This window comes from Cyprinus carpio, chromosome B25 (genome assembly GCF_018340385.1).
Source record: "Cyprinus carpio isolate SPL01 chromosome B25, ASM1834038v1, whole genome shotgun sequence".
In the NCBI taxonomy this organism is placed as follows: domain Eukaryota; kingdom Metazoa; phylum Chordata; class Actinopteri; order Cypriniformes; family Cyprinidae; genus Cyprinus; species Cyprinus carpio.
Genome location: NC_056621.1, coordinates 14,808,446 through 14,827,408, shown reverse-complemented (window position 1 = coordinate 14,827,408; position 18,963 = coordinate 14,808,446). Strand labels below are relative to the sequence as shown.

Here is an 18,963-nt window from a genome sequence, read left to right as displayed (position 1 = left end):
GAATGATAGTCTGACACTGTTGTAAGTGACGAGCAAGTCAAAGACATACTGTACAAACATTTATTAATTTTTTTTTTTTTTAACATGAGTTAACATTATACAGCTGGATATCTACGAATCTCTGCTCTGAGAGAATGAACAGATTTGAGCTAGTATTTTGGGGGGGGGTAGTAACTAAAAAGTTACTCTACATATACTCAGTTACTTGTTTACTACTGTAAGGATTTTTTATATATTTATAATTAGTTACTTATGTACAATTACTTGTAATAACTTTGTTGAGATAACTTAAATATTCAACTTAAAGTTAACTAATTTTATGATTTCAAGCATGAACACTTAATTTGTTGCAACAACAAATTATTAATTATTGTAATGTTGAATTTTAAATTGTGATAACTAATTGCAGCAAACATTTTTTACAGTGTAGTAGCCTGTCTGTCCAATATTATGAAGCTGCAGACTCGGAGCCAGAGCCTGCTGCATCTACAGTCCCGCACCCAGAGTCCTGCATTGTTAGCCACCTCGTAAAATATGTACAAATTGGTCGATTTGTCTAAACCCCTGTGTCGGTTAGGTTTAGGGGTGGGGATAGGTGTAGGTCATTCGTACAAATTCATAAGAATTGTGCAACTCGTAAAATACGTCTTAACCCCTGTGTCGGTCAGGTTTAGGGGTGGGGTTAGGTGTAGGTCATTCGTACAAATTCATAAAGGGGTCGGAGAATGCGGGACTCTGGGTGCGGGCCTCCGAGTCTGCAGCTTCATACTACTCTGTCTGTCTGTCTATTTGAGCGCACACACACATATTCTGTATACACTATAATAGTATACACTACAATAGATTTTTACAACAGATTAAGTTTTTTGTTATTTAGTCTCTTATACTCACAAAGGCTGCATTTATTTAATCAAAAATACTGTAAAAACAGTAACATTCTGGAAATATCGCATTCTAAAATATCAGTTTTTTATGTTATTTTTTTCTGTGATTTCAAAGCAGTCATTACTCCAGTCTTCAGTGTCACATGATCTCCCAGAAATCATTGCAATACGCTGATTTGATGCTCAAGAAACATTTCTTATTATCAGTGTTGAAAATGGTGTTTGCTGCTTAATGTTTCTGTGGAAAGTACATTTTCCAGGATTCTTTTCAAAGTTCAAAAGAACAGCATTTATTTGAAATTTAAATCCTTTGTTCCATTATAAATGTCTTTACTGTCACTTTTAATCAGTATTCTATTAGAGTATAGTATAATATGATGTCATATAGTACAGTGTAAATAGATCAGCTAAGTGCATGTTTATAGTAAACGTGTTTTACTCTGATCCTGTTGTTGTGTTTCAGGGTTGGTTCAGCCCGGGCCAGGTGTTTGTTCTGGACGAGTACTGCGCTCGATACGGGGTGAGGGGCTGTCATCGTCACCTCTGCTACCTGAAAGACCTGATGGACTTCTCGGATAACAACGCCCTGGTGGACCCGACCCTGCTCCACTACAGCTATGCCTTCTGTGCCTCACACGTCCACGGTAACAGGTATTACAGTAGGCTCACAAACGCTGGCTTATTTTGTACAACTTTTCATTGACATTAAATTTACATTTATGCAAAGTGACTTCCACTGCATTCAAAGTACACATTTTTATCAGTCCGTGCTATTCATGGGACTCGAACCCATGACCTTGGCAGTGCTAGTGCTGTTCTCTGCTGTTTAAGCTACAGGAAGGACGTCCGGACAGAATAGAATTCAATTAAAAGATTAAATCAATTTTGTCACATTTTTACAAAAATTTTTACTCGTAAGTGATTTTATATAAAAGTATTGCGAGTTATGTAATCAGATTACTTTTTTCAAGTAACTAGTAAAAAAAAAAACATGGCTTTAAACTTACTTTTTCAAATAAGTAATGCAAGTTACTTTATTTTTCTGTTTATTCACTGATATCTCTTCTGTCCCCATGTTGAGAGAAATCAGGAGTGAGGTACAGAGGCACTTCCTTCAGCCTGAGACTTATTCATTTCACAAAGAGCCTTTACAGTTGCCAAAAATATACCTTTTGGGTGGTTTTTTGTTATTAAAAATCAAAAGCAAGCCCAGCTCAAGTGAGAAAAAGTAACACGAAAGTAATATAATGCATTACTTTCCATAAAAAGTAACCAAGTAACAACTTTTTTATGGAGTAATGCAATATTGTAATGTGTTACTTTTAAAAGTAACTTTCGTCAACACTGTGTGTGTGTGTGTGTGTGTGTGTGTGTGTGTGTGTGTGTGTGTGTGTGTGTGGTGATATATATATATATATATATATATATATATATATAGGTGCTGTCAAACGATTAATGATGTCAAACGATGTTTACATATTATATGTGTGTGTACTGTGTATTTATTACACACATGCATGTTTATATTTAATAAATATGTTTATCTTCATATATCTTATATATATATATATATATATATATATATTATATATTTATCTTCATATATATATATAATGTATTTACTATTTGATAATAGTAGTATTAATTTGATATTAAATTTCATTAAGGGGAAACATTTCATAGGTTCATTGTTATTGGAAAGATATTAAAAAATATAATGTAAGCACCTGACCACATGCAAAAAAGATGTTCTGTTATAATTTCTATATAAAAATAAGCACTTTAGCAATGCCCCACAGCCCTTTCAAACAGCGAGGAACATTTGTTTTCCGTGGAGGTTGTGCTTTTTGAATTCTCACGTATTAAGTGTTTGAAATCAAGGATTTCATTTGTGTTGGACAAATGAGAAGTCCCACATGTTCGATAGATCACAAAAAGAAAAAGAAAAACCACTTTGAATGGCTTTTGTCCGCACATAATGTGTGGGCATACAAAAGAAACGACAAGACAGAAGAATTTCTTTAATCACTCGGGAGGCACTCAGCGTGGCAGCCATGTTCCCGCTTCACTCAAACACAGACTGAGAGCGTCTGCTTGGCAAATTAATTAATGGCTCCCCATTATCTCAAAACACAAAGCAATTAAACCGTAATTACGGAGTCCATTTGTGCAGTTTCTACATTTTAATAATTTTCCTTTCATAAGACCGCCGAGGATCAGAATTTCATATAACAGGCTTGTTTTCTGTAATTGATTGTGTGAATTATTGACGGTTCAAGACAGAAATGTGCTTTACGTTAGCGGTGAGAGGACTGAATGCGGCTCGGGTATGAGCAATGTCCCTTGTCCACTTGTTGGGGAAGTCCTTTGTGTTTAGCGTACACTGGAAGCTGTTCGTTTTCCACTTACCTCGAATCAGCCGTCAATTGACTTATTAGATGTTAAATACACACGGATGTGCTCCCTGTCTTTGATGGCTTATTTAGTCAATTATGAACAGTAATGATTAGCCTCTCTAGCTAATCACCAGTTACAAATGAGGAAAATTGGCATGAGTAGCTTTTTGTTGGAGGAGGTGTCATTTGAATAATGACAGTTCAGCTGTGAAGCCCACAGAGAGTGTTCATGGGAAACTCAGAAGGGGCAAAAAGTGAAATAAAAAGAATGAACTCTTTAAAGCGTTGTATTGCACAGATCCTCCAAAGACATTTTTACCCATTCTTGATGTTACCATTATATTTTATATGTATACCTTGTGACCTTGTTATATTTCAAAGCCTGTTAAATATTAAAAGTAGTGACCTTCATAACATAATGTTGAATGGCTATAATTAATGGATGGAATTGAGGGAAAAATGCATTTAATAGAGATGTCAGTAGCATTATTGGTATGAGTGATACTGGCCTTCATTAATAATAGTTACTACTTAGTAAAAAGATGCCATTAAACTCATATTTAAAATATACCATATTTATGTTGTTGCTACATTAATTTGAAGATACGGTGTGAATCAATGTGTTTATTAATATGAATTACAGAAAAATGTTTGATTCATTATTAATTGTTTTTAATTGATTGACAGTAATATACATTATTTATATACTGTATATATATATATATATATATATATATATATATATATATAAAACTACTTATATATGTATGTATGTATGTATATAAAACTACTGGAAACATTTATTTTATAAAAAATATAATAAGTGAAAAAGAACACATCATTTACAGTAAATAACTTAGGTATTTTTTTTTTTATTTTTTACTTTTTTTTTTAGTGGTTTTTATTAAATTGTTAGTAAATATTTTTTTATTGATACTATTTTTTTTACAGTGTGTGTTTTGTGGATTGTATATATTTTTACTGTGTGTGTGTGTGTGTATATATATATATATATATATATATATTTGATAATTGCAAATTTTTATATTGCAAAATTCAGAATTCTTTTTTTTTTTTTTAAACTGGAAGTGTGAAATATAAACCCAGAATTCTGACTTTTATAATTTATATTTCACAATTCTTATTTTTATTCCTCTGAATTCTGAGTTTACATTACGCAATTCAGTTTTTGTTTTGGCTTCTTCCATGGAAAAAAAAAAATAAAAAAGGTATCTACAACCTTTTATCTCACAATTCTGACTTTTTCTTGCTCGTGTTAGTTTATAATTCACAATTCACAGAATTGTGAGAATAAAAAAATCTGAATTATGAAATAAAAACTCTTAAATACCTATTTTATTTTTTATCCTGTGGCGGAATCAAGTTTTTGTTAAAAATGCATTATTTATGAAATTATAATATCCTTGTTTAATACAATTTTAATAAAAGTGATTTTTCTTTTCTATTTACCTTTTTAATAATACAAAAAAACAATTGTTTTGAAAAATACCAAAAACGATAATCAGCAAAAACTGGTAAAAAGAGAAGCTAAAGTCCACAAATGAGATAATTTTTATCTAATGTGATGAGCTTTAAGGCTTTTTAACTTGTGCACAGCTAGAAAAGAACGCTGGTCCAGACAACCTCGAATCTTCAGTTCAGATGAGAATGCATCCGCTCAACTGATCTAACACATCAGTCAATAACTCAAAGAGCACTAGTGACAGTGCAGCCTTGCTCACAAGGTGAGTGTGCAGCTTCAAACCTGGGGAGAAAATGTCTTAGAGTTTATCTTCATTTCATGACAGCTTTATTTCTGATCTTCCACCCACTGATTACAACAGAGAACACACACTTTCTGCAGGCTTGCTTCCAGGAATTCATTTTCTTCATAATGATTTCAAAAAATGTGTGTGCTTCCAGGAATTCATTTTCTTCATAATGATTTCAAGTAAGAAAAATGTTTGACCTGCGCTAATTTCAAATAATGTGGCATGAAAATTCAAACGCAGCATCAGAAAGCGACATTAACTTACATCGTGTCTATGTGCATACACATACATACATACGTATATATATATGGGTGTGTGTGTATATATATATATATATATATATATTATATATATATATATATATATATATATATATATATATATATATATATATATATATAGTATAAATATCATTTTCTTCATAATGATTTCAAAAAATGTGTGTGCGGTATATTAATATATATAATAGTATATATTATGTTTATGTCTTTCTAGCATTCAGAGTTATGTTTTAGGTGACAATGGAATGGTTTGTAAACTGTGAAATGTGTGAAAGGAGACTTCTTTCAGACATGTTTGTCAGTGCAGACATCCTCGTGGCACATTTCAGTCAGCGTCGCCTTCGTTTGACTGACAGATGCACCCTGAGCTCGCCGAGGCTTGAGACTGAAGAGCAAGTACGCGAGAGCAAGCGGACAGGTGCGGCTTCGTGTGTGAGATGAACTGGCGAGGACGGACTGACAACGAGTGACAGTAATCACAATCTAACCTCTTTCTCACCTGTCAGTCTCTCGCCTGTCCATCATGCTTGGCCGCCCCGTGTGACAAGAGTATTCAACGGTCTGCACACTCACTTACTCACTGTAAACATGACATACATCCTTTGGATTGTCACTTCTGTCTCGTCCGTGAGGTCTTGATATGATCGGATACACACCAACCCCATCTGTCACAGAGGATGGAGCGCGTCGTTTCCCTTGCAAACGCACAACTCTGAAACTCACAACCATCTTCCTGGACAGTTCGGCACGGCCAGACTTTCCCGAGACTCCCGTCAGTGTTTAACCCTCGTTGACTGGCCCATGTTTCACTCGTATCAAACACACTCGCTTCGTCAGGCACAAACAATAAGTCGGACCCCCAACAGGCCGCCACACTGCACCCGTTCCCAACGGGCCAGCACTGCGTGAGGTCGCGGAATCCACACTTTGCAAGATTTTTCTGCACATTTGAGTTGCTGCTCTTTGAATTGAAGTATCTTGGAGCTGGTTGGGATTGTGTACTTACTGTTTGACTGGTTTTGTGTTTTGTTTATGGTTTTGCAGACACATGCATACCAAAGCAACTTATTATTAGTAATGTGAATAACAAGCACAACTACTTTTTTATGTTTTCTAAAGGAAATGTGGTATTTCCAAAAGCTAGGTAGTTGCTTACTGGCCGAAGTCTTTATTTTATTTTATTTATTTTATTTTATTTTATTTTATTTTATTTTATTTTATTTTATTTTATTTTATTTTATTTTATTTTATTTTATTTTATTTTATTTTATTTTATTTTATTAGTATTTCAAGTAATTTTTTATAAATAAATTAAAAATATTTATATTTGCAAAAAAAAAAACCGTGAATAATTTTATTTTATATTTTTTACATTTCTTTTGAAGTTAATTATAATATCTCTACTATTTTGCATTAAACTTTTACATCACACATAAATGTATTTATTATACTTCTTGTTTACAAAAAAATATGCATTTACTTTTGCAATATAATATAATTTACAAATAGTATTATAAAATAATATAATAGATTTTAAGTTTAATATTTATTTTTATATTTTTAAATGTTATGCTTTAAAATATATAAAATAAATGTATGTATTAAAAATATTTTACATTTTATTTATTTTTTTACCTTTATTATTTAATATTTATTTTAATAGTTATATTTTATATATGTCATAATATAACAATTATTGGTGGTGGTAGTAGTAGTATAATAATATATGCTATTATAATAATATACTACCTACATCCAATAATTGTTATATTACTATTATTATTATTATTTTATTTTAATACAAGTTATTTATTATTATATTTTCTTTGCCAAGACAATTTGCAATATAATATTACAATGATATTATGGTTCTATATATATATATATATATATATATATATATATATATATATATATATATATATATATATATATATATATATATATATATATATATGCTATGTTAATTTAAAAAAAAAGTCATCAAATAGTTTTCTGTACTATTTTTCTCATCCACTACTTTTTTTTTTTTTTTTTTTTTTAAGAATAGCTGAAAATGATATAGGTATATAGCTTTGTCTTTTCATCTGTTAGCCAACTGTTTGACAAGCAGAATTTACAACCAAATGTAACTTTGTTTTTGTAACCAAATGTTTCTTTGTTTTTAAAGGCAAGAAACCACATGCACATGATCAACAAATGTAACATACTGTACAGTGACGTTCAATCATCTGGCCCCAAACTCGCTCACACCGGCCCCTTGCCAACAGGCCATCCTTACTGTAAATCCTTGAATAATGATATCAAAACTGATGTCTTCCTTAGCAGACACCACTAATAATGTAGTGTTATGTAAGATAGAATAGGATGTGTTTCAAGGTTTGAAGGATTCGTTTAGCATTAGTCAAGTCAATGGAAAGATGTGTGAATTGTGAGAGACTTAATTACTGACTAAAGTCATAAGACTTTGCTAGTCGTAGGTTTACTGTTGTACTGGGAGCCACAAACGAGGATAGACTCCACGCTATAGAGCGATTCTCCCTCGTGCTAACAGTTCAATTCCCAGGCCTCTTGTTAGAAGCAGTTAAACTAAGAGGCCTTCCTTAAGAACTAATGAGCCTACACAGAACGACAGACAAAGACACCGAGATTAAAGGGTCGATGTGGAGTTTATACACTCCTTCACCTTTACCGTAATGCAAAAAGGAGATTTTTCTTTTCATTTGCAGGCACTGATCTCTCTCTCTCACCCCCCGCTCGCACATACATACATGTCTTCTGCCGCTCTTCACACCCCCTCTTTGTGTTCTCTTTTAGGATTAGCTGGCTCTTGTCAAAAAGAAAAGGCAGATTGCATTTAATGGAGAGAGGGATTTGAAGAACAGACAGGTTTACAAGTTGCCTTTACCTCTGCGTGTATGGAAAGCTCTTTCTACAGCGCTTAGCTGTGCCTTTCAGAAAGAGTGCAGGGTTTGGATAGCGAGGCACAATGGCTTCTAACTAAACTGCCCATTGTCGACAGGAAAAATGAACTTTAGAATGATTACTTAAGCTCTTAAAGTGCAATTGTGCAAAGCTTAGTGCTTGAACATAGGCTGGCTACATTTGATTGTTGTACTGTAGTTATGTGGTAATGAGAGAAGCTATGTAGTTTAAATCTGTGACCATTTTATTTTGTAGGTAGGTAGATATATATAGTAAAGATTTTACAATTTGGTTTGGTTCGATACGACACGGTATGGGGGTAATTGGTTACGTCGCAATGTTGGGAATATTTCGGTGAGCCAATGGATATCACACACAAGCATTACATATCTCAATCAACTCACTATACAGAAAGTGATAGTAAAAATGTAATGACGGAGCTTTCGGCATCTGACGCCACATATTCAGAGACGACGAGAGACGAATGGTTAACGGTATATAGCTAACTGTTTTCATTTATTCCCTTAATATTTCTCTTGTGGCCCATACATAGCGGGAAAAAATGAGAAGAAATGTATATCGTGTTCAACGGGTTGTTTTTGAAAGTCGGTGCTTTAAATATAGGCTAAGCTTTTTATTTCATTGATTTTTATTGATGACTGCAGTGTTAATATTTTAATTATAGGCCTATAATTCATTGTATAATAGGCTAGACCTGTTTTAAAAAAAAAAAAAAACATTTTAACTGAGTAAATAGCCTAATCTTTTGTTATCCTCGCAGCGCATCAGTTATACGGTAATTATTGCGGTGCAAATTATTTGTCATTTAATTTAATAAAAGTAACTTCATAATATGAATAGGCCTAAGAAAAATAAGTATGTGACAGGCCTACATTAATTGGAAATGCCAAATTATATATATATATATATATATATATATATATATATATATATATATATATATAATATATATATATATATATATATATATTTTATTTATTTATTTATTTATATATATATATACAAGCAAGTGTGTATGTATATATATATATATATATATATATATATATATATATATATATATATATACACACACACATACACACACACACACACTATACCATATAAAATCATATAAATTCATTTACATATGAATAAAAATAATACGAAATAGTACTTTATTTGAATAAATTGTTGAATTTTCATTTTAAGATAATTCCAATTGCTTCCCATCTTGCATTACCTTAATGCGAAGGATACATTTATTTTGATATTCTTTTATTGTAGGGTTTTGGATTGCGAAACCCTTCAATGTGAGTCGAAGCATTGTTCAGTTCTGCGGAAATATTTGTGAAACTTGACAATTATCTTTGAGAAATCTTTTGATTATGAGGTTGAAGCACAGGATTCAAGGGCAGTTGGAATTAATGAACAGGTGTTGTAAAGAATTAAGAAGAACATTGAATGTTTGCGTGTTGTTTTGGCAGACCGGACGGCATGGGCACAGTGACAGAACAGGAGGAGGAGGAGTTTGAGGAGATCAGGAGCAGACTGCTGACTTTACTGGAGAAGCAGATCACACATTTCAGGTAGAACAAGCTCCCACGTCCACTTCTGTCCTGAAATAGAGGCATAACAATGGAAAAATCCATGCAAAAATATAAATAATAGCTAACTATATAATCAAGTTAAGGCACATTATAGAGTTTTATACAATATAGATGATTTCAAAGCAGCTTCTTGACAGACAATTGTCATTATCCAGCTCAGTTCAGGTTCTCATCCAATAGTGTAGATAATATTATTGAATATTAAAGGAATAGTTCACCCAAAAATGAAACTTTGCTGAAAACGTATTTAGCCTTGGACCATCCAAGATACTCCAGTCCATCAGTTAATGTCTTGTGTAGTGAAAAGCTGCATGTTTATAATTAAGAAGACCATCAAGACATTTTTACTTCAATAATATCGCTTTCTCCAGTGAAAAAGCTGTTTTGTCTGAATCAGGAGAGAAATATGCACAGATGAAGCACCAAAAACATTTCTAAACAAAATTGTTGGTGGCTTTTGATGTGAGAGGACAAAAGCAAATGAATTTTATCACTGGAGGAAGCATTATTACAGATTATGGACTATTATTTTGGGCAGAATCGATAGTTTAAAGTTTAAAAATCTTAACGATAAATTTGTTTCTTACAAACATGCAGCTTTTCACTTCACAAGATGTTAATTGATGGACTGGAGTGGTGCGGATTATTGTGATGTTTTTATCAGCTGTTTAAACTCTCATTCTTATGGTGCCCATTCACTGCTGAGGATCCATTGGTGAGAAATTGATGTTAAGCTAAATTTTTCAAAATCTGTTACGATGAACAAACAAACAAACTCATCTACATCCTGGATGGCCTGAGTGTGAGTGCATTTTTAGCAGATATTAATTCATGGGTGAACCGTTTCTTTAAGCATGGTTTAAAACCATCAATCTTGTAATTACAATGTAATAACAATGTAATAACTGGTTCCTGTAGCCAAATCAGTTGATAACCCCTGTATAACATCTCAGTGTGCCGTTTACTCATTTGCCACACCCGCTCCTCATGGGTCCTCGTTTTGAAGCGACCTCCCGCTGGCCCTCCTGTAGCGCACTGGAAGCACTAGTAAAGAGGGTTTTAGTCTTGCGGTTGCAGCGACACTGAATAACCAGCTAAAACCACTCAAACAAAAGCTACGAACAACATCTTGGCTTATGCAAATGGACAAGGCTGGTGTGGGGCGTGCCGGGGATTAAGCGCGGTGCCCAACCCAAGCTGATTAGAGCTTGTTGAGTCACTTGGTAAGTGTGCCTCTTGCCCCGTACGCATGAAAAAAACACGCTGAGGGCCGTTCAGGGGGCATTTCACACCTGTGGTGTGAGGCCTCCATGAGAAGCACTTCCCTTTGGCCTTCATTCATCCCGCCTGGCATTGTCCATGCACACGCTGACACCTGTCCCTCCTCGACAGGCTTTGGAAAACATCTCTATTTAAGAGATGTAATTATTGTCCCATGATAGCTGAGAAACAGCAGTCTGTGACTGACTCCTTCAGTTTGCGCTCCATATTCTTTTTTTTTAAGCCCTCAGTTAATTACCACTCGAGTGTTACCTTTGTCTTGTTGCCTGTAGGTACTGTTTCCCCTTCGGGCGACCGGAGGGGGCTCTTAAAGCCACGCTCTCTCTTCTGGAAAGGGTGAGTGTCGCCAATTAACTTTGCATGCTTTGCATCTTATATCAATGTCTTGTGTGTAGTAGCTTGTGATAAAAAACTTAAATCTTAATAAGTAAGTATTTCGTAGGTTCTGATGAAAGACATCACCACGCCGGTCCCACCTGAGGAGATGCGCAAGTTAGTTCAGAAGTGCCTGGAAAAAGCTGCTCTCATCAATTACTCCCAGCTGACTGAATACGCCAAGATCGAAGGTTTCTCACTAAATGCTTTTCAGGGCTTAACAGTAAGGTTTTTGTTTTTTTTTTGTTTTTTTTTTGCTGGCCCTGTCAGATATGAAAATCCAGAACACCTGTCAGTGTTTTCAGAAGCTCCAGCACAAAAACATACACTGATGTTCAAAAGAAATGAATACTTTTATTCAGCTAGGATGCAAAAAATATATTAAAAGTGAGAACAAAAAATTTATAATGCTACAAAAGATTTGTATTTCAAAAAAATGTGTTACAGTTTTTTTTTTTACAAATTCAACTCAAGTTTAACTTTATATTCATTTTTAATTTTTTTTTTTTTTTTTACTTTATATTCATCAAAGAATATAATACTTTTTTTTATTTTTTTTTGAATTTTTACTTTTGTTTATTTAATTTTTTATTTATTTAATTTTTTATTTTAAAATTTTTTTTTTATGTAATCTTGACTTTTTTGATAGATGTACTCCACATGACAGGAATTAATTACATTTGGTAAATATATTCACCTAAATAAAATATCTAGTGCGTAATATTTATTACACCAACTGACTATATATATCCAGGAGCGGTGCGTCTGTGGGCAGCGATCGTTTACGTACCGTTAATGATCAAATGTTGTGTGTATTAGTGCTGTCAAATGCACAATTAATCGCGATCTGCACCACACATCGCATACAAAATATGTGTGAAAAGTTTTTCGAGGTTTTTTTTGCATTTAATATACAGGTTATGTGTGTGTTGCAATTCTGTGTATATTTATTATGAATATATAAAAGACACACAGAACAGTATATATTTTTTTAAAGACCACACATACAGTATATATATTTTTAAATGACATTAAAAAATATGTGTGTTATATATTATGATTAAATACAAAATAAAACATTTAGTATATAAACAACATATTTTTCTGAAATATATAAAGACATGCATGTGTGTGTATTTATATTAAATACTAAATAAAAACAGCACCATTTATATTATACATGTATTATGTATAAACAAAACACGTTTATTTTGGATGCGATTAATCGCGATTAATCGTTTGACAGCACTGTAAGTATAGTATATATATATATATATATATGATATACTAATATAAATATATATTATATTATATACATATATAATATATATATTTGTATATATATTAATATATATTATCTGACCATTTTTCATATATCCTGTATATATATATATATTATATATATATATATATAAAGTGTTACTTTATAATAAATATTTTAAATATTATTAAATATGTTTCTGACCATTTTTCATTGAATGTAAAGGTTTCTTTTCAAAGAAAAATGTGCAATAATATTTACATAGCAAAACATACTGCCAAGAATATCACAAATAAACTCCATGAAGTGTACGTCTCAAAATGTGTAGTTTAGTCAACTTGAAATGTGCAGTTGTCTTAACTGACAGCAAGTTAAATCCAGGGACGTTTTGAACGTAAACTTAAAATTGTGATTTGTGAATAGTGTTTATTGTCAAAAGCTTTTTGTCTTTCAGAGTAGCTGACAAAGTCCTTATTGTTGAGCCCTTTTGATACATTGCTTTATGATCTCAACCTATAAACATGTTTGGGTTGGTTGACAACTAGTGTGAATGTTGTGATGTCTGTATTTGAGCAGACAGCAGCCAGGCGTCTCCAGAAAAAAGACTGGAGGACATGATCAGACTAGGAGAGCTGTGTATGGAAGTGTTACAACAGAACGACGAGCATCACTCTGAGGTAAAACCCACAGAACATCTCTTCATAAAGACGTCTTGTCTCAGTACAAACTAGTTCCTGCTGAGAAAGCCTTCAGTTAGTCATTGTATCAATGCTTTTTCTTCCTTGTTTCTCATATTCAATATCCAACGCAATATTCTGCACCAGCAGCATTGATCATGTGACGTCTCTTTACAACATATGTTCAAAGAAGCCTTCAGTCACGTAGACAGAGAATCAATCTTTGTTTATCATCAGGCCTTTTGGTGTTGCATGTTGCTCCAGAAGGTATTGCATGATCATTTCTGAGCAGACTCGTGATCATTTACCGTCTCGCTGTCCATTTTCCTTGCTGCGTTGCCATAACAGCTGTTAGCGAGTGACAGCTTACTCGTCCAATGCCAGCTCATAGTAGCGGTGGAGGAAAACAACGCCCACGGCCCATCTGCACAGGGCCAGCACCCGCTAACACTCTCACATCAACGTTCAAAAAATACAAGATCGGAGGAAACCGATCAATCCTAGGTGTTCAGGCTTCGCTGACAGATTTTTTGCTAAATAAAAATGTGAATGTAGACATCTGCTCGCGGGCTATTTTTAGTCCTCAAGCTTCCAACAGCTGTCACAGACGACAGAGACAATGATGCCAAAACGCTTGTGCCTAACAAGACAAATGTCCCACATGCTGTCACTAAGGAAACATCAAGGTGTGTGTGTGGTGCGCTCACTTCTACATTAGTGAAATTATGTTCACTTGCAATTTGTACAGTGAAAGCATTGTCTTGTACAGTGTGTACTGCGTTTTCACTGTTCGAATGCATATGTTGAATGAATAGAAGACGACAAAATGTTTTTCGATCTGATATTTCTCTCTCTTTCTCTCTTTTGTTTGTAAATGCATTAGGGAAGAGAGGTAAGAATCTTATATTTCTCTCTTGTGTTGTGTTGTGCTGTCATTAGCAAGAAATACATGGCGGCTTCTCTTTGGGCAACCCTATTTATTTGATCAGTTATGATTTTACAAAGCATATTGGATATACAGATTGGATACGGATGTAAGATTTTTTTATTTTGAAAAAATCCTAAAATTGGTATTTTTTAAAATACATTTATTTAGCAGTTAAACATTTACAATGTTACAAAATATGTCTATTTCAAATAAACTTATATTCATCAAGGAATCCAAAAATATTGTAACATGGTTTCCACGGAAATATTAAGCAGCACAAATATTATCAATGTTGTTTTAAATATTGATAATAATAAGAAATGTTTCTTGGGCAGCAAACAGCATATTAGAATCATTTCTGAATTTTTTTTTATATGGTTTCAAAGGAAAACACACACACACACACATATATATATATATATATATTATATATATACACATATATATAATATATATAATATATATATATATATATATATATACACATATATATATTTGTATATGTGTTATTTTTGTTTAATTTTTTTATGTTATGAACCTTTGAAAAGTAGTATGGGTTTGTGTGTGCATGTAATTTTTTTTATTAATTTTTTTCAGAAATTCAGTTATTTTGTATTTAAATAAAATACATATATAGAATACATGAAACGTGTAATGTTTATATTAATAGGTTATGCATTAACACATTATTTATATTTAGTATATATATTTAATTATTTTATATTTTCAAAATATTTATATTAATGTGACGCAATATTTATATTTAATATAAATAATACTCATTTGCATAAAAATCACATGCAATCCAGGCTGAGATTGCAAGGAAATCGTTTATATGAAGATGGTTTGGTTGTGTATTATGCTAATTATTAACTGTGGATATTATAACATGAGTAAGAACCAGTGTATATATGAAGTTTACGTGAGAACCTTTCTGCAAATAAGTTTGAACCTTTATACACAATTATTAGTGAATGAGACTCACTGTCTTATTTTTAATTGTATCTTCATGAAAGGACATTTTAAGATAACAATGGCAATAACATAATTAGTCAAATACAACAGAAAAGCTGTGATGTGCGATGTGCGAAAAAAGATTCTAATCTAGTTATTAAAAATATATTTTTTAGCTTTAATAGGGAAGGAGTTTTGAGTCTGTTTTAAATGAAAACCGATACAGCAGTGAACAACTCGTTGTGCTGTATGTCAGCTCTATGCTATACAAAACCTGTCTCTGAAAGCCCTGAAGACAAGCTCCCTCAAGGCCAGCGACTGTAAAACGTCAAGTCAGACAAGAGTGACGTTCACACACACACACACACACACATACACGAATATCCATACACAATAGCACCCTTCAATAAGTCAGCATTCTCCTCTCCACCGTATTATTCTTGGCTGTGACTGATTGCACTTTTATCCCCATTGCTCGACGCCGACCACTTTGGACGGAAGGTTCTTGGCTCGCGCACCAATACAGGGTACAGACAACATGGACAGGCTTTCTTTGACGCTCTCAATTAAGTTAGCTGCAGCCGTCCCCAGGAAACAGCCTGTGGAAGAATGCAAAGAGAGAAATGCATTGATAGACTTGGATCTTTTCAGAAGGGCCTTCAGTGCACATACTGGCAGACAATAAAGAGCTCGACACAATGTAGGAGGACGCCACTGAATTTTTCCCTCTTCTCAGGAGAATTCAGCAGGATTTATGGGCTCTGGTCTGCTGCAGTCCACCATAAAAGACACGTGGATGGCTAATTGTCCTTTTTTGAACCTAACCTTTTCGATAGCAGTATTCTGCTACTTTCTAATACGGTGCACTTTTCTAGATGTGGAACGGTTTAAAAGTCAACAGACGTGATTTTATGTGCATGTGATTGTTACCTTCCACATTTAAATACGTTTGATGTTTATTTATGCAAAAGAGGTTGAAATTGATAGTCAAATGTCATTTCCATTTTTTCAGATGGCCTTAATCATCTATTTCCTGTAGTATAAACTACACTGGGGGGGGGAATGGCGTGAAAATGAATTTTACCAAATTTTTAAGTAGAATGACTAAAGTAGTATTTTCTTCTAAGACATACTCCAACTATTTATTTATTATTTTATCTATTATTTTATTTTATTTGTACTATATTCTGGTCCCTAAGTATGGAAAATCCCTTATTTTGTGGAAAATTGCATTCAAATTAAAAGTTAGTCTGCAAAATTTTGCAGGCAAAATCCAGTCATTTCAATTGGATTCTGCACAGTCAGAAATTTAAAACATTTGATGTTAAATTTAATGTGTTACTTGCCATTTCTTTTTTAATTTATTAAATGTAATACCAATTTCATAGTGTAAAAATTGATTCAAAGTAATTCATAAACACATTTAGTACTAGCACAACTTTCCTCCAGAAGCTGTAATGATGTTTTTTTCATATAGCACAAATAATGCTTGATGAGATCAAAGTATAATAATTCAAGTTAGAGGTTTGTACATGGTGTTTAGAAGTAACACTACAAAACCAAGCAAGCATGCAGGCACAGAAGCAACCTTCCATTCTCTCTGTATTTATCTCCATCTTTGTGTGCTTCTTTTCAAGGTCACGTCATTGTACAGTATGTACAGTATCATCTTTGTTGTCAGTATCAAAGTGTTATGTACCATCTTTAGCTCTCAGTATTGTCTCTCTGTTGTTATAATGCCATTTGGCATTATTGTTTGTGACTGTGTGTTTGCACATGTATAGAATATGTAGCATATTTCTAGTATTTTATGTGTTAATGGGTGATTCTGTTCTTATTAGGGGAAACTTTATGTCCATTAAGAATGCATTTATAAAAACATCTCAGTTTTTAAAGATAGATAGATAGATAGATAGATAGAAACACATTAAACACATTACGATCAGGGAAAGGCCTTCTTTGCACTTAAAAATAAATTAAAAGTGAGAGCTTAAATATATTTTTAATTAATTTTGTGTTCGTGTATAATTTGATTGTCCCCAATAGAAAATTTTAATTGAGAAACATTTATTTATTTTTTTTAATAGAAAGTTAATTGACAGCTGTCTCTCCTGTTGTTTTCACAAGTTAAAGACTTTCTAGGTTTTGGGCGAAAAACTGAAAAAAAAAATAATAATATAATAATAATAATAATAATAATAATAAAGAATAATAATTACCAAAATGTACTTATCAAGGCAAGGATCAGATCTTTTTGCCAGGGAGGGATATTATCATTAACTAAAACTAAAACCATTAAAAAATTTGTCTTGGAAATAAACATTGAAACAACATAAACTGTAATAAAATAAATAAATAAATAAATTACAAAATAAACAATTATTGTGTTTCAACTAGTTGCCACGGTAGCATTTCTCATTTTCATTTAGTTTAACATGAAGTACTAAAATAACTAAAGCTAATTAATAAATATTAATAAATCAAAGAAAAAATGAAAAAATATTCAATGAAAATTACAAAAACACAAGGACAAACAAAATTACTGAAACTTCATCTAAAATTTCCGTGCCACCGTTTCCACAGGAATATTAAACCGCGCAATAGTTTTCAACATTGATAATAATAATAATAAATGTTTCTTGAGCACCAAATCAGCATATTAGATTGATTTCTGAAGGATCATGTGACATTTTCTGACAACAGAAAATAAGAAAATAAAATCAATAAAAAAAATACTAACTATAATAATAAAACTATAATAGCATATCAATGAGAATAAAATAATCTGATAAATGTTTAACACAGACAAAACAAGTCAAAAGTGTACCTAACTGAACAGTCACCCTAAAAAAAAAAAAAGGTTCCAAAAGGGACAAGCAGTTTTGGTTCCCAAAAGAACCTTTCAGTAAACCATTCTTCTATTTTTTCTTAGTGTGCAGAACATTTTAAAAGTCTAAAGAACCTTTTGTAGAATGAAAAAGTTCCATGGATGGTAAAGGTTCTTTGTGGAAGAATTGATGCCAATAAAGAACCTTTATTTTTAAGAGTGTATGTCTGTGTTTCACAGGCCTTCTCCTGGTGGCCAGAGGCGATGGGAGAGCACGCCGAGACCTTCCTGTCTCTGTACACGGTGGATATGGACGCAGTGTTGGCCGTCCAGCAGCAGGACTCCTGGGACAGTTTCCCCCTCTTTCAGCTGCTCAACAACTTCCTACGAACTGACCGTGTGTAGTGTTTACCTTTCTTTCTCATTCCGCTCCTGTCTGTCCAAACTCCTGCTCACATGTTCTCACCATTAAGCGCACTAATTAGCACCAGTATCGCTTTGGAAAACAATACTTGTTAGGTGAGCAGGTTAACATGCTGTGCTGTTATCATCAACATGCTAATTAGTTATACAGTGTGATCGGTTAGTGACACTGGAGGGTAAATTATCTCAACATCACCCGAATTCTGGACATTTTTGCAAATCCCAGAGTGTCTGACATATCCTGAGCACCGGTATCTCTCATAATCAACAACAAATAAACAGTTTTGAGTACTTTACAACATGAAGTTAATTGTACGAGGAGCTTTTGGTCTATTGATAGAACAGCATCTAGAGCCAAGTTGAAGTTAC

General features: G+C 33.0%; 1 protein-coding gene across 14 annotated transcripts in view; it reads left to right on the top strand.

Annotated features, from left to right (window-relative positions):
• The window catches only part of cadps2 (Ca++-dependent secretion activator 2), a 132,956-nt gene that overhangs the window by 93,543 nt on the left and 20,450 nt on the right, over positions 1-18,963 (top strand). For 9 of the 14 annotated variants that reach the window (XM_042752855.1, XM_042752853.1, XM_042752851.1 and 6 more), the window contains 7 exons: positions 1,348-1,535; positions 9,746-9,847; positions 11,422-11,485; positions 11,592-11,715; positions 13,362-13,462; positions 14,346-14,354; positions 18,412-18,568. In XM_042752855.1, coding sequence (XP_042608789.1) covers positions 1,348-1,535; positions 9,746-9,847; positions 11,422-11,485; positions 11,592-11,715; positions 13,362-13,462; positions 14,346-14,354; positions 18,412-18,568 — 745 coding nt within the window. The remainder of the gene's footprint in view (positions 1-1,347; positions 1,536-9,745; positions 9,848-11,421; positions 11,486-11,591; positions 11,716-13,361; positions 13,463-14,345; positions 14,355-18,411; positions 18,569-18,963) is intronic. The other 5 variants (XM_042752860.1, XM_042752863.1, XM_042752862.1 and 2 more) reach the window with 1 other exon arrangement.